Source organism: Hylobates moloch, unplaced genomic scaffold (genome assembly GCF_009828535.3).
Source record: "Hylobates moloch isolate HMO894 unplaced genomic scaffold, HMol_V3 SCAFFOLD_6, whole genome shotgun sequence".
NCBI lineage: Eukaryota > Metazoa > Chordata > Mammalia > Primates > Hylobatidae > Hylobates > Hylobates moloch.
In genome coordinates this window covers 108,260,804-108,277,577 of record NW_026652281.1, presented here as the reverse complement: position 1 = coordinate 108,277,577, position 16,774 = coordinate 108,260,804, and the positions used below count along the sequence as shown (strand labels likewise).

General features: G+C 40.5%; 1 protein-coding gene and 1 non-coding gene across 6 annotated transcripts in view; one reads left to right on the top strand and one right to left on the bottom strand.

The window, feature by feature from the left end:
• PHLPP2 (PH domain and leucine rich repeat protein phosphatase 2) overlaps positions 1-16,774 on the bottom strand; it is a 78,056-nt gene that overhangs the window by 16,295 nt on the left and 44,987 nt on the right. For 4 of the 5 annotated variants that reach the window (XM_058441174.1, XM_032157827.2, XM_058441175.1 and 1 more), the window contains 5 exons: positions 15,139-15,341; positions 10,644-10,704; positions 7,637-7,732; positions 5,534-5,689; positions 2,262-2,462 (listed from right to left, as the gene is read on the bottom strand). In XM_058441174.1, the coding sequence (XP_058297157.1) occupies positions 2,262-2,462; positions 5,534-5,689; positions 7,637-7,732; positions 10,644-10,704; positions 15,139-15,341 (717 nt within the window). The remainder of the gene's footprint in view (positions 1-2,261; positions 2,463-5,533; positions 5,690-7,636; positions 7,733-10,643; positions 10,705-15,138; positions 15,342-16,774) is intronic. The other variant, XM_032157828.2, reaches the window with a different exon arrangement.
• LOC116472011 (U6 spliceosomal RNA) lies at positions 4,452-4,558 on the top strand. The gene has a single exon (XR_004248936.1). It is a non-coding gene; the product is annotated as a U6 spliceosomal RNA (small nuclear RNA).

Below are 16,774 nucleotides of genomic sequence, written 5' to 3'. Positions count from 1 at the left end.
AAAAAAAAGTAAAAGTAAAAAGTCATTATTTCAATTCTTTCAAGAAGGCTGACCAGGCACAGTGGTTCACACCTATAATCCCAGCATTTTGGCAGGCTAAGGTGAGATAATCACTTGAGGCCAGGAGTTCAAGACCAGCCTGGACAACACAGCGAGACCCCACCTCTACAAGTTTGTTTTGTTTCATTTTGTTTTTTTGAGATGGAGTCTTGCTCTGTTGCCAGGTTGGAGTTGCAGTGGTACAATCTTGGCTCACTGCAACCTCTGCCTCCCGGGTTCAAGCGATTCTCCTGACTCAGCCTCCCGAGTGGCTGGGATTACAGGTGCCCACCACCACACCTGGCTAATTTTTGTATTTTTAGTAGAGACGGGGTTTCGCTATGTTGGCCAGTAAGGTCTTCATTTCTTGATCTCGTGATCTGCCCGCTTCCGCCTGCCAAAGTGCTGGGATTACAGGCATGAGTGGCCACACCCGGCCTCTACAAGTAAAAAATTAATCGGGTGCGGGCCGGGCGTGGTGGCTCATGCCTGTAATCCCAGTACTTTGGGAGGCCAAGGTGGGCAGATCACGAGGTCAGGAGTTCGAGACCAGCCTGGCCAACATGGGGAAACCCTGTCTCTACAAAAATACAAAAAATTAGCTGGGTATGGTGGCACACGCCTATAATCCCAGCTACTTGGGAGGCTGAGACAGGAGAATCACTTGAACCTGGGAGGCAGAGGTTGCAGTGAGCCAAGACCACACCACAGCACTCCAGCCTGGCCAACAGAGCAAGACTCCATCTTAAATAAATAAATAAATAAATAAATAAATAAGTTGGGTATGGTGGTGCCTGCCTGTAGTCCCATCTCCTTGGAAGGTTGAGGCAGGAGAATCACCTGAACTCCAATCAAGTTTCTCCTGTATGTCTTCTGAAGCTCTGTCTCATGTTGTAAATGGTAAATGTTCATAAAAATTATAATTTTATAATTTATATACATAAAATTTCATCCAGAATTATTAATATCAAATGTCATTGCCCCATGTTCTTAGTTTTTGAAAATATTATTTTTAATTACTACTTTCATGGCATAGATTTTTCTGGTGTTAAATTTTCCAAGTTTTAGCTGGTCATGGTGGCATGCGTCTGCAGTCTCAGGTACTTGAGAGGCTGAGGTAGGAGAATCACTTCATCCCAGGAGTTCGAGACCGGCCTGGCCAACGTAATGAGATCCCATCTCTTAAAAAAAAAAAGTTCTAAAGTTGTTTTTTTTAACCAAATGTATTTTGAAAGGTATTTACTTATCCACTGACACTGTCTCAAACTTTGACAGCATTAAACATCTTTCTTATTTGTTCTTATAGTTTAGCCTGGCTAACTACTACTATTCATCTCTTCCTCCAGGGAGCCTAGCCCCATCCCCAGGCTCTGTGTAGTGTGACTGGCAATGTGTGCATATCGTCTTTAACATCCTGCATTTCTATTTATTTATTTTATTTACTTAGTTATTTTTTTGAGACACAGTCTCACTCTGTTGCCCAGGCTGGAGTGCAGTGGTACAATCTTGGCTCATTGCAACCTCTGCCTTCTGGGTTCAAGGAATTCTCCTGCCTCAGCCTCCTGAGTAGCTGTGATTACAGGCATGTGCCACCACGTACAGTTAATTTTTTTGTATTTTTAGTAGAGACGGGGTTTCACCATATTGGCCAGGCTGGTCTCAAACTCACAAACTTGTGATCCGCCCGCCTTGGCCTCCCAAAGTGTGGGGATTACAGGCGTGAGCCACCACTCCCAGCCAAACACCCTGCCTTTCTTAGACTGCACTGCAACTGCCTATCCACTTATTTCCCCAATCTGACTATACATTCCTAGAGGACAGAGACTGTAACTGTTCACAATATTTGACATATAGTAAGCATTCCATTTTTGTATTATGAATAGATAACAGTATTTTATAAAGCAGTGCTGACAAAAGAAAAGAAAAAGTTGTCTTCAGAATTTGTTTCATAAGCCTGTACTTTTCTAGATTGAGTATTAGACCATAATTAAGTAGTCACAACTAAAAATTAAACATATTTTAACCAATTTTCCTAGTTACCGATACTTAACAACAGGGTACTAACTATTAAGATGAGATTTTGCCACTCAACTAGTGAAATCATAGCATCTGTAAGTCAGTGAACGTAAACAAAGAGTCATAGTCAGGTGGCTATATTTTTTTGGACACTTGTAGAATTAATGTTGTGTATTTGAAATGATCAAAGTTTGCATTCATTTTACCTTGCAGGAAAGGTCTGTAACTGATTGTTTGCAAGGTGCAAGATTCGCAGGTGCAGGTGCCCTACCAGGACAGGTATGCACTGATCCGTCAGGAGATTGTTGGTCAGATAAAGCAGCTGCAGCATACTCAAACTCTCCTCTCCAGTGCAGGCGGATGGTAAAGACTCCAGACTATTTGCAGATGCATTCAAGTATCTGAGACTGATAGAACACACACAGATCATCACCTCCTTTAAGTTTATTTGTTGCCTTCCTATATAGAAACCATCATGTCACCTCAGTATGGAATGCTGCCATTCTAAGCTTCCAAATGGGGAAAAAAAAAAAAAAAAAATTTCCAGGTAGTTTTTCTCTAATTGATCCTATCCAACCCAAAGTTCCTTTTACTCAACTCATGCAAACCAAGTAGAGAGGAAAAAGTACAAGCCTGGTTGTTTTCCCAGGCTTCTGGAGTGCCTGATTCTAACCTAACTTCATCTTTTAGTGTCAAACTGCCTACTGAAAAGGATGTTGCTGAATATCATGTTCACATATTTTTGAACTGTGAAGACACCATTTGGAAAAACTTTTGTCTGGGCCAGGCGCGGTGGCTCATGCCTGTAATCCCAGCACTTTGGGAGGCTGAGGTGGGCGGATCACAAGGTCAAGAGATCAAAACCATCCTGGCCAACATGGTGAAACCCCGTCTCTACTAAAATAAAATACAAAAATTAGCTGGGTGTGGTGGCGCACTCCTGTAGTCCCAGCTACTCGGGAGGCTAAGGCAGGAGAATTGCTTGAACCCAGGAGGCCGAGGTTGCAGTGAGCTGAGATTGCACCACTGCACTCCAGCCTGGCAACAGAGTGAGACTCCATCTCAAAAAAAAAAAACTTTTGTCTGGTTTTAACAGCATCATTATGTATTCAACCAATTCCATAATCCCCTAATAAAGAACATATAGGCTGTTTCCATTTCTATACATATGCTATTATAGACACTGTAATGAGCATCTTTGTATCCTTAATCAATTATTTCCTCAGGGTACGTTCCTAAAAACAGAACTTGTGGGATCAAAGGATATACATTTTTTAGAGATTTAATATATTGCCAAACTGAGCTCCTGAAAGAGTATATGAAACCATACTTCCGGCTGGGCGAGGTGGCTCAAGCCTGCAATCCCAGCACTTTGGGAGGCCAAGGTGAGCAGATCACGAGGTCAGGAGATTGAGACCATCCTGGCCAACATGGTGAAACCCCATCTCTACTAAAAATACAAAAAAAAAGCTGAGTGTGGCAGCACATGGCTGTAACCCCAGCTACTTGGGAGGCTGAGGCAGGAGAATTGCTTGAACCCAGGAGGCAGAGGTTGCAGTGAGCTGAGATCACGCCACTGCACTCCAGCCTGGCGACACAGCTAGACTGTGTCTCAAAAAAAAAAATAAATTATACTTCCACAAGAAGACTATTAAGAATGCCAGTTTGTCACACCTTTGTCAACACTGAATATTATAAATCCATTAATCTTTGCCAGTCTAGTAGATAAAACATGGTTTAATTTTAAAATTTGCCTAACATAGTGTTTGGTATATACAGAACATTCTCAATAAAAGACAGCTATTATTATTAAATTTGTGTGTTCTCAGGTCTTCTTCATGTTGTGTGATCCATAATCCCTAATTCACTTTTTATACTGAAATATAAGTATTACATAACTAATTAGCTTTTAAGCTAATGGCAGGTACTGTGTGTCTGCTTGTGTTGTGGTCTCAACAAAGCTCTGTCCAGAGTTAGTATTAAATAAATACCACTGACAGTTCGCTACAGTTAAGTTACTCACTACAGATTCTAAGGTTGTAAACTAATTTCATTCAGACTATCATGAGGACCAAATGCAGCGTTATGCACTGCTAACAAATATTTGTAGATTAACAACTGCATCAAGACTTCATTAAATGTTACATAAAGAAAATTTCCTTTACGTTTTAGAATTTCCAAAGATTTTATTTTGAAGAATATCCAACCAACTGTATTATACATTAAGAGATGTATAAGCTGCTAAAGAGAGAACAAGCCAGACAACTGTGGGCTAAACAGTTTTTTACGTCTCCTGTTCATTTACTACTGCTCATCTCTGTTTTCTCCATCTCTAAATTGAAGACAATATTGCCTTCTCTATGTTGTAGAAAAACATAATTAAAAACTAATTTTCAGTGCTCGCTTTGGCAGCACATATACTAAATCTGGAACGATATAGAGAAGATTAGCACAGACTCTGAGCAAGGATGACAGGCAAATTTGTGAACCATTCCATATTTAAAAAAAAAGAAAAAGAAAAAAACTAGTTTTCAGGTTGGGTGCAGTGGGTCATGCCTGTTAATCCCAACACTTGAGAGGCCAAGACAGGCAGATCACTTGAGTCCAGGAGTTTGAGACCAGCCTGAACAAAACGGTGAAACCGTGCCTCTACAAAAAATAAAATTAGCCAGGTGTGGTGATGCATGCCTGTGGTCCCAACTACTTAGTAGGCTGAGGAGGAAGGATCACTTGGACCCAGGAAGTCAAAACTGCAGTGAGCTATGATTGCACCACTGCACTCCAGCCCTAGTGACACAGTGAAACCATATCTCTAAAAAACAAACAAACAAACAAAAAACCCCACAAAAACAAACAAACTCCACAAAACTAGTTTTCACTTAAAGGTGATGTACACATTAGGTAAACCTGATTATAGGCCTAAAATAGGAAGACATGTCATCTATTTGTTAATTTATAGTGAGAAGGCAAATGACACCTTTTGGAAGGACATTATCTGTAAATACAGTTTTCAAAAAGTACACAAAAAGGTTTGTACATAAAGACTGCAATTCAAACGCAGTTTGGTAAAGCTAGGAGCAAAAACCAAATTAACTTTAGTGGTATGTCCTTTTCTCTCCAATGCAAAAGCTCAAAATTGCCCAAAGAAGCCACAGCAGAATGTTACAATTTCTCTTTAAATACCATAACTATATTCATTTTCAGAGATGAAAGCCTGAATCTTCTCAACCTGTCTGAAATTGTTTACAACACAGAAACCTCTTTAAGGATTTGACAGTTATTTCAACTATGAGTTACTGCCTCATAAAACAGTGTCATATTTTGTTTCATAAAGATTGCAAGTAAGTCTCCACTCACAGTTGGACTATTAGGTAAACTCTCTGTAAATATGGTTCCAAAGGTCACTCCAATGATAAGTCACTGCAGTCTGTTTTAGCCAATGATTCTGCTCTTCCGAAAAAAATCCTATGGTACTTACTTTAAGGCCTTGGAGAAGAGGGTGTCTGGCAGCCTCGTGAGTGCATTATGCTGAAGATCCAACACCTCAAGGGGGATGTGCTCTACCAGTGTTGGGAGGTTTTGCACATGATTGTGTCCCAGCATCAGTTTTCTAAGACTCAAGCTACTCAGAATTCTAAAGGGGAAACATACAAACAAACAAACAAAAAACTTAGTTAAATCATTCTTTCTGAGGCTGTACTAGCCTATTTAACCGAAATCAGTTAACTTATAGAAACATATTCTCCTAGATTGTAAACTCACTGACAAGTGCCTGAGCCAAGAAAGCAGTTATGACCATATGTTTACCTATCACCCACCAGGAAGTCATTAAGGTCATTCTGAGAAAAGGTGAATTAGTGAAGGCAAACAGCACAGAGAAGATCTACACTAAAAAGGCAATTTCTAGAATAAATCAATTTAGATTTTAAGTCTAAGCAGCACCAAAAATTCAGTATATTAACACATCTTGTGAATAAATTCATAACATTTCATTACAATAAAAACTACTATTTATTGAGTGCTTAAAATGTGCTAAGCCACTTAACAAGGAAGTTAATTCAGAAAGGTTCCGTGACTTTGATTTGCCTAAGATTTCACACTGCATAGTAAATGGTAAAGTCTGGACTTGAATTAAGGTTTGACTCCAAAGACTGTGTTCATATTTAGTATGTTAAACGCATCTAGTTTAATTTTAAAGACTCCATAGAAAATAACATTTTATACCTCAATGCTTTTGAATATAACATTCCCTGCCGCCTTCACCAAGCCCCACTCTCTCTCTCCCACCACTTAGAAAAACCCCATCATCTGGTAAAGGTCAATTCAAATGCCATCTTCTCCATGAAACATTCCCTAATTATTCAAATTTCTTCTGATTTTCTCCATTTAATTTATACAGTGTAGTGATTAAGAGTGACGGCTCTGGCCGGGCACCGTGGCTCACGCCTGTAATCCCAGCACTTTGGGAGGCCGAGGCAGGCGGATCACAAAGTCAGGAGATCGAGACCATCCTGGCTAACATGGTGAAATCCCGTCTCTACTAAAAATACAACAACAACAAAAAATTAGCCAGGCGTGGCAGCATGCGCCTGTAGTCCCAGCTACTCGGGAAGCTGAGGCAGGAGGATGGCGTGAACTCAGGAGGCAGAGCTTGCAGTGAGCCGAGATCACGCCACTGCACTCCAGCCTAGGCGACAGGGGGAGACTCTGTCTCAAAAAAAAAAAAAAAAAAAAGAGTGAAGGCTCTGGAGTAAAAACGACTACATCCAAGGCCAGGTGTGGTGGCTCATGCCTGTAATCTCAGCACCTTGGGAGGCTGAGATGGGCCCATTGCTTGAGCCCAGGAGTTTGAGACCAGTGTGGCCAATATAGCAAAGCCCCGTCTCTACTAAAAATATGAAAATTAGCTGGGTGTGGTGGTGTGCACCCATAGTCCCAGCTACTGATGGGGGGCTGAGGCCAGAGAATCACCTAAGCCCAGCAGGTTGATGCTGCAGTGAGGAGTGATTGTGCCACTGCACTCCAGCCTGGGTGACAGAATGAGACCCTGTCTCCAAAAAAAAAAAAAAGACTACCTTCAAATGCCAGCTCCCATCACTTCCTGGTTAAGAGCAACCTTCAACAAGTTACCTAACTGCTCTAAACTTTACATTCCTCATTTCTAAGACGAAGATAACAGCACCTATTAAATATATGATAAGGTTTTTAAAGGATTGGGTAAGATCATAAAAGTGATGTTCTTAGAACATTGCTCAGCTTATAATAGCTCATTCTATAAAAATTAACTATTATTACTATCATGTCACCAACCTATGGCAGCAAATTTTAGTGTATTTCTTTCATCACAGTTATCCATATATGTTACACTATCTTCTCATTAAGTTCCTTGCAAGCCAAGCCCATGCTTTAGCCTTTACTATGTTCCTTACAGCACATCACACTGCCTCATGCGCAGCAGGTACTCAACACACTGAACAAATAAAAGGCAACCCAAATCTAGAAAAAAAATTAAATACACACACACGTAAATGTTAGTATATACATACATATATACATAATATATGCATCCAGGCACACATACCTCACGGGAACCTCTGTGAGAAGATTATAGCTCACATCTAATACTTCTATCTTCTTTGCTTCACAGGCCCAGTCAGGGACACACTCTAGCAGGTTTCTGCAGAAAATAAATAATTAAATGGCGCCATTTAAGATGACAAGTGGAACTCATTTCACTAGGCTATAATGTATCCATTAACCAGCCTGTGAGCCCTTGAGGGCAGGAACACTGTCTCCAAGGCATCCCTTGGAACACTGCCTGGAATACAGGAGGTGCTCAGTGAATGCTGTTGAATTAGAAGGGAGAGGAGAGACAAGTACTTGAAAATGTTTAATACTGGATCAATTGTGTTGCATGCTCAAAGAAGATAAAAAGGCCTTCTGCAACAGAAAAGCACACTTGTGGTGGGATGGGATGAGGGAAAGATAAGGAATTATAATTAACAAATCTTCAAAGACGAGTTAAGACTTCCACAGGTAATGACTGGGTAAGAAGAGAAGCAAATTCCAGGGAAAATGAACAGAATGAATACAAGTGAGACAGTAGAGGCAAAAGATAACCAGTGGGGAAAAAGTTTCAAACCATTTAGAATGTGAACTCAAATAATTAGTAGAGCACTAGGCAGATATTTAGTCAAGAGAATCTTTTTTCAGATGTGACAGCTTCTCTAGGCCTCAAGGTATCTATGGGTTTATCAAGTGATATAATGAGGCAGAATGAAGCAGTGCTATGTAAGAGAAACATACATATTGCTATACCTTAGTGAAGGAAACCCTTTACCTAAAATGGATCACAACAAGCTCTCTAAGAAATATGTGGGTTAGAATATGAAGATGTTGTACAAAGGCCTGAGGTGAGGAGCACATTCCAAGCACAGGGTGGCAACATGAGCTAGAGCACAGAGGCAAGAGAAGAAACGCATGATGTGTATGGGGAACAAGCAGCTTGGCGATGCTGGAGCACCCAGAGGAGACGGCCTGGGCTGGAGATCTGAGTGTAGCTGAAATAACTGGAGTAAATGAGGTCACGTCCAATGAAGTATAGCGGACCAAGCACAGAACCCTGGGGATAATCAACCTTTAAAGGGCTAGCTGAGGAAGAAGGGTATGCAAAAGAAACATGGCCAAAGTGGCATGAAAAAAATCAGACTGTATTAGCTAGCCAAGGAAAAAGCATGTTTGGAGAAAAGAGAGCAAGATTAACTGTGTCAACATAGAAAAGTTCCAATAAGAGCAGAACTAAACTGAGCTGTTAGAGGGATAAGCAGATGGGGACTGAAGAAACTAAGCCAACAAATGCACATAATTCTTGAGAAATTTGGACAAAAGGGGGAAGAGGGGAATTAAGAAAATAGCTGGGGGGTTGTGAGGTAAAGGGAACTTTGTTATGACAGAAGAGACAAAGTGTGTGTACAGACTAAGAAAAAAGAGGCTGAAAACACACACACACACACACACACACTCGAGAGGAGAGGAAGAGGAGGGGGAGAGAGGACAATAATGACAATGAACAGAGCAAGGTCCAGCGCAGTGGGAGTGGAGGAGTCACAGGCACAGACAGCTGGACTGGCCATGAACAGAGGAGAGAAGCTGAGAATGAATACGCATCTATATAAATTAAAGCAAGGTGGGTGTTTGGAAGCTGAGGGAAATCGCCCACAATGGCCTCTATTTTCCCAATCAAGTAGGAAGCTAAGTTCCAGCATGGGGGACACTGAGGGAGGTAGATGCTGAGGACACTGGAAGGAGCTGGCAAGACAAAGAACCAATAAGCTCCAGATGAGGTTGGAAATTTTGAGTTTGTAGTGATGTCTACTTGGATGTGATTTTCTTCGGCAACGATCAAGCTCAATGTAAAAGGTAAAATTTTAGTACTGATCCATGCTGGGATTTTGCTGGGAAGATACGCAGAAATAAACGGAAGGGAATCTAAAACATTAGCTTAAAATGGTAACGATAAAGTAACGAAATCAACAAAAAGAAACCTGGCTACAATAGTTAGTATTTCTTGAGATGACTACACGTCAGGTACTATCCTATGCATTTTGCATTTATCATCTCACTCAGTCTTCACAACCCTAACCAAGTAGGACCCTGCCCACTGCCCCTTTGATCTGCTTTGGGAACCCTGTACTCACAGCACTTAGGATGATGCCCTGTTACTGCTTGTTTGATTGTTCATCTCGCCACTAGACTGCAAAACTCTACCACTGAACCCAGAATGCCCAACAGTGGTTATAAATGAATAAAAGAAAAACAAACCTCATTTATGTTTGTTTCTGGCCACCGAGAGGAGTAATAAAATCCTGAATATAATTAATGTCCCTTCAAAACTAAGACCAACATGAGTTACAGGAGTACAAAAAAATTAAATATATTTTAAAAACCCACTATCTGGCCAGGCTCGGTGGCTCACGCCTATAATCTCAGCATTTTGGAAGGCCAAAGCAGGCAGATCACAAAGTGAGGAGATCGAGACCATCCTGGCTAACGCGATGAAACCCCATCTCTACTAAAAATACAAAAAATTAGCCGGGCATGGTGGTGGGCGCCTTTAGTCCCAGCTACTCGGGAGGCTGAGGCAGGAGAATGATGTGAACCCGGAAGGCGGAGCTTGCAGTGAGCCGAGATCACGCCACTGCACTCCAGCCTGGGTGACAGAGCGAGACTCCATCTCAAACAAACAAACAAACAAACACCCACTATCTAAAAATCAAGAATTATCTGATTCCAACTGACAAAATGGGAATCAGTGCCCTGAAGATAAGAGGTCTTCTTTGTTTGCATCTCATCCTACATCTATAGTCTTTAAGAAAGAGTAATTCACAGACACCTTACTATTTCAAGAGAATCCTTCCTTTATACAGTAAGGCTATTAAACTTAATCGTCCACTCTTCCTTTCTCCTTTTTCCAGGTTATCCAAATATTTCAAAATACTTAGATTTCTTGTACATCAAAACTGCCAAAGAATGCACATGTATCTCTTAAATAGTAAGAAACAAGTGCCACCCTCATGAAGGACACTCACCGGGAGAGATCCAAGGAAGTGAGCAGGCTGGGTACTGGATAGACGTTCACTGCTGTCAGCTCTAATCCAAAAACAAACAGGTGTTAGTGACATCCTCTAAAAAAGAAAGTAACTGAGAGCTGACAATGGAAACGTAGCTTAGTGAAACCACCAGAGAGAAAACTGATGTCTTCTACTAAGATGAGCTAAAGACAAAAACTACTGAAAACTGACATTGACTAACTGATCCCAATTTGTCTTGAAAAACAAATGTAACAGCTAATTGAAGGATCCTGTGTACTTCACTGCCTTTATACAACCTTAAGCAGTAGTTAAATGTTAATAGTAACTACTTAGCTTTTTAACTTGATAAAAATAATTAGACTTTTACTGGCAATATTTTAACTTTTAATTGAAGTATAACAAAAATACAGAAGAGTGCAACAATTCAGTAAATTTTCACAAACTGAACACACTAGTGGAACCAACACCCGGATCAAGAAACAGAACATTACCAGCTCCCTGGGAACTGCCATGTCTCCCCTTCCAGTCACTGCCCCTCAAAGGTAACATTATCCTGACTCCAAGTACCAAATTACTTTTGCCTGTCTACGTAAATATATGCAGGTGGTATGTATAATTACTTTTGCCTATCTATGTAAACATATGCATGCAGTATGTATAATTACTTCTGCCTATCTACATAAATATATGCACACAGTATGTATAATTTACTTGTCTGGCTTCATTCACTCCACAATATGTTTACAGGATTTGTTTATACAGTTGCATATGATTATAGTTCATTCATTCTCATGCCTGTATAAAATTATTTTATGTGAATATACCACAATTTATTTGCCCATTTTAGAGTTGATGACATGTTAAGTCTTTTCCAGTCTGCAGTTACTATGAATAGTACTTCTATGAACATATTTGTCCGTGTCTTTTGTGGACTAATATAAGTCCTTATATTGAACATAAGCCTAGAAGAGGTAATGCTGGGTACAGGGTATGTTTCTGTTCACCTTAGCAGATACTACTGAACAGTTTTCCAAAGTGGTTGTACCAATTTACACTCCAACAGCTGCCCCTGGGATTTTTAGGCCTTTCCATTCTAGTCATTCTGGTAGGTGTATAGTGGTGCCACATAAGGGTTTCAATTTGCGTATCCCTGATGACTAGTCAAGTTCAGTGCTTTCCGTGTATTAACTGATCACATTTAGATAACTTCTTTTTGTAAAGCAGAGTTCTTGACTTTGAGGCATCAAAACTTTAAGTTTTTGGCCGGGCGCGGTGGCTCATGCTTGTAATCCCAGCACTTTGGGAGGCCGAGGCGGGCGGATCACAAGGTCAGGAGATCGAGATCACGGTGAAACCCCATCTCTCTACTAAAAATACAAAAAACTAGCCAGGCGTGGTGGCGGGCGCCTGTAGCCCCAGCTACTCGGAGAGGCTGGGGCAGGAGAATGGCGTGAACCCGGGAGGCGGAGCTTGCAGTGAGCCGAGATCGCGCCACTGCACTCCAGCCTGGGCGACAGAGCGAGACTCCATTTCAAAAAAAAGAAAAAAAAAAAAAAACTTTACGTTTTTATGTGAATTCTTCCAGGTTGTAGAATTTAAGGATTTTGTAAACGGAGTAGCAGACCTCAAACAAGCCCTGTTCAGTTAACTGCTGTGATAGAATCCTGGTGACTCATGGTATTTAAGTATTTAAATACTATTAAAATATTTCATTTATTTGTATATACTTAAATATTTACAAAGAGTAAATATTTAGGACTGTGTGCCTGTTGATGAGGTCTTTTCCAGTAGGGCCAGGAATTCAGACTCTTTAGACACATTAAGGATAGGGATGGGCCTGATAACAAAAATCTCCACAGCTAGGACTCACTATGATGTCAGGCATCTATAAACAGCATAAGTCAACACTCACCAGTTTTAACACTCTTCTGACCAAGCAATTAATCTAAGCTACAATTTGAAGCTTCTATAACATAATAAAAGGCAACGCAAACAGAAGTCCTCAACTTTTATCTGTATAATCTAGTTTGCAGATACAGAAAAATAAAGAGAATAAAATAACGAACCCTCCTTCACCTATCATATAGCTTTTAACAAACCTACATTCTGCTTTATATGTGGCAGACTTTTTTTTTTTTTTTGAGATGGAGCTTTGCTCTTGTTGCCCAAGCTGGAGTGCAATGGCATGATCTTGGCTCACTGCAACCTCCACCTCCCAGGTTCAAGCAATTCTCTTGCCCCAGCCCCCTGAATAGCTGGGATTACAGGCATGCGCCACCACGCCCGGCTAATTTTCTGTATTTTTAGTAGAGATGGGGTTTCACCATATTAGCCAGGCTGGTCTCGAACTCCTGACCTCAGGTGATCTGCCCACCTCGGCCTCCCAAAGCGTTGGGATTATAGGCTTGAGCCACCGCACCCGGTCCAGACTTTTTTTTTTTTTTTTTAAGAATTAAAATACCACACATACCAAGAGGTAAACATCATCCTGAATATGGTTTTCATCACTCTCATGTATTCTTTCATACTGTTATGGCATATTTATAGCTAAGAAAACAGTATTTCTGTGAGTGTTTTAAATTTTGATATAACTATCACAATATACATTTAATTATGCACTTTTCCTTGCTCAAAAGAAGGTTTGCAATTTATCCATATTACCATACAAAGCTTTAGTACGTTCATTTCCATTGCTGTGCAATATTCTATTGCAAAATATATCACTACCAATTTGCCCATTTTCCTATTAATAATCCTACTTTTAGGCCGGGTGTAATGGCTCACACCTGTAATCCCAACCCTTTGGGAGGCTGAGGTGGGCAGCTAATTAGAGGTTAGGTGTTCAAGAACAGCATGGCCAATATGGTGAAACCACGTCTCTACTAAAAATACAAAAATTAGATGGGTATGGTGGCACACTCCTGTAATCCCAGCTACTCAGGAGGCTAAGAGAAGAGAATCGCTTGAACCTGGGCAGCAGAGGTTGCAGTGAGCCGAGACCAGGCAACTGCATTCCAGCCTGGGCAACAGAGCTAGACTCCGTCTCAAAATCCTACTTTTTCGTGATCACAAAAAGTGATAAACAATCTGGTATATATCTCCTTGTGCACATGTGGGTGTCTTTGGGATATATTCCAATCAGGGAACTTCTAGAATATGGTATGTGTGTGTCTCGACATCTCTAACACTATCACATTACTCTCTGGGGTGGTTTTACCAGTCAGCTCTCACTGGCAGTGTGTGAGTGCTCAGGAAGATGCTTCTCCTTGCCTCTGGAAACACTCAGAATTACCTTTTTTTAAAATTTGATGAGTATAAAACGTTATTATTTAAATTTGCATTTTTCTGACAGTAAAATTTAACCTATTTTCCTTTCCTTCCTTAAACACATATCAAAAGTAAAAAAAGGTAAAGAACTTTCCATAAAAAGAATGGCCTTGACAAATATGAGGACCTTTTCATTGAAAAATATTCTCAGAGCAAATCACTATTGAAATCAGGGGCTTCTCATTCTAGCACTGAGGCTACACAAGCTTTTAAACCACGAATTGGCAAACTTTTTCTGTAACAGGCTAAATAGTAAACATTTTAGGCTTTGCAGACCATATCACAGCCTCTCTTACTACTATTCAATTCTGCCGCTGTAGCACAAGAGCAAGAATGTATAAATAATATGCAAGCAAACTACTGTGGCTGCATTCCAGTAAAACTTCATTTAGAAACATAGAAACTTGAATTTCATAGTAATTTTCACATGTCACAAAATTCTTTTTTTGAGATGGGGTCTCACAAGTTTCACCCAGTTCTCTCATGAGAACATGCAATGGCACGATCTCAGCTCACTGTAACCTCTGCCTTCCAGGCTCAAGTGATACTCCCATCTCAGCCTCCTGAGTAGCTGGGACCATTGGTGTGCCACCATGCTGGCTAATTTTTGTATTTTTTGTAGAGATAGGGTTTCGCCATGTTGCCCAGGCTAATCTCAAACTCCTGAGCTCAGGTGATCAGCCCACCTCGGCCTCCCAAAGTGCTGGGATTACAGGCATGAGCCCCCATGATCGGCCACAAAATTCTCCTTTTGACTTTTTTTTTTTTACCCAACCATTAGAAAAATGTAAAAACCATTCCGTATGGGCCACAAAAAAAGAGATGGCAGGCCAGATGCAGTCCTGGGGTATAGTTTGCCCACCTGTTTTAGACTATTATTGATGCTCTGTTTTGAACATGCTTGCCCACCTCCCCACCACCACTATTCTGTGGAATGCCTCTTACTATGCTCAATTTGTAAAGCTCAAAGTATCCTGCCATGTCTTTTTATGCACAGTGCAACCACTTAAGTATTGACAGCAAAGTGAAAAGACAAAGCTTTGCCTCAATGAGCCACAAACCCCATCTTGCAGAGTGGCTGAGGAACACCACAAGTGCCACTGTTCTCAGAAAGCCCTGACAACAGCCGAAAGATAAAAAACAAAAGGCTGGATAGAAAACTCACTGTTGGAACTGGCATAGAGGGTCCGAAGGGAGAAGCCACTGAGTGTTAGCTCCCTCAGCTGATTCCGCTCACAGTGCAGCTGTTCCAAGCTGCATAAGGAGCTAAGATCCAAGTCAGTCAGTTGGTTATCCCGCAGATCCACATGGGTGATGTGTTTATTTCCCTCCAGATTTTCAATAAGCATGGTTTTCAAATGGTTCATCCTTAATACACAGAAACAAGAAAATAATCATAAATAAGAGTCTATTAAATGTGCTTACCAGAATAAAAATTAAAAATAGGACAGGTATGATCCCTTTCTCTGTTTCCTTTTTTTTTTTTTTTTGAGACGGAGTTTCACTGTGTTGCCCAGGCTGGAGTACAATGGCGTGATCTCGGTTCACTGCAACCTCTGCTTCCCAGGTTAAAGTGATTCTCCTGCCTCAGCCTACCAAGTTGCTGGGATTAGAGGCGCCCCCACCATGCCAGGCTAATTTTTTGTATTTTTAGTAGAGATGGGGTTTCACCATGTTTGCCAGGCTTGAACTCCTAACCTCAGATGATCTGCCTGCCTCGGCCTCCCAAAGTGGTAGGATTACAGGCGTGAGCCACCGTGCCCTGCCCCTTTTCTCTGTTTCCTAAACAATTTAAGAATTTCACTACTCGTCTCATTTTGCAAGGTACTATATAAATAACTACAGTTGATGAATAACTCAAGGTACAGCTAAGTTAGACAATCCAGATTGGCAAATACATATACAAATTAATAAAGAGAAGGAAAAAAGAGTCCATATCTATGAACAGTTAAACACTTATATCCAAATACCTAATAATGTCAGGTGGCCACGAAGTAGGACAAAGGAACAGGAAGATGAACACAACCTTTTGAGTTAGTGAGTAGCAAAGCAGTCACAACAGTACCATGTCCAGAGTATAAGAATGGAGCCATACTTCTTCCTGTTGCTATGCCTGCTCCATCTCTAGTGCTAAGGTTCAAACATAAAATTAATTAACAGACAAGGAAATAGTCTGCATATATATGTATGTATGTCGGTGTGTGTGTATATATATATATGGAAGAGTTCAAAAGCAAATTATAGAAAATGACCTCTGGGTTTTTCCTACACAAGTATATGATTTAATTCATGCAGGTCTGTTCTCACTTTCCTGTATTTCTATAAATCTCTCTCTTAAGTCTCCAGTGTGGTTAAAAACAAAAACAAAAACAAAAACTCTCTCTTACTGTCTTTACAAGCCACGTCAATCGCTTACTGTAAATAACAGAACATCCAGTAGGTGTCTTTTCACCAGCTTCTTGGTGAAAATATTATGACTAGAAAATAAAACTCTCATAAAAAGTTCTTAGTAATGAAACCTTTAACATTTTAATTGTAATACAATGGATATCAAGAAGAAACCCAATGACACAACAGTAAAATGGTCGTTTATGGAAATCTACAAACTACTAATACACATATAAAAAGATGTTCAACCTCACTGCTATGTAAATAAACATTGATTAAAACAAGGAAATACTTTTTTCAACCTACTAGACTGATGATAAATAAAAAGAAATGCTAAAATCCAACACTGACAAAGATATGAGAAAACGGGAATTCTCATAAAATGTTGGAGGGGTCGGGCATACTGGCTCACA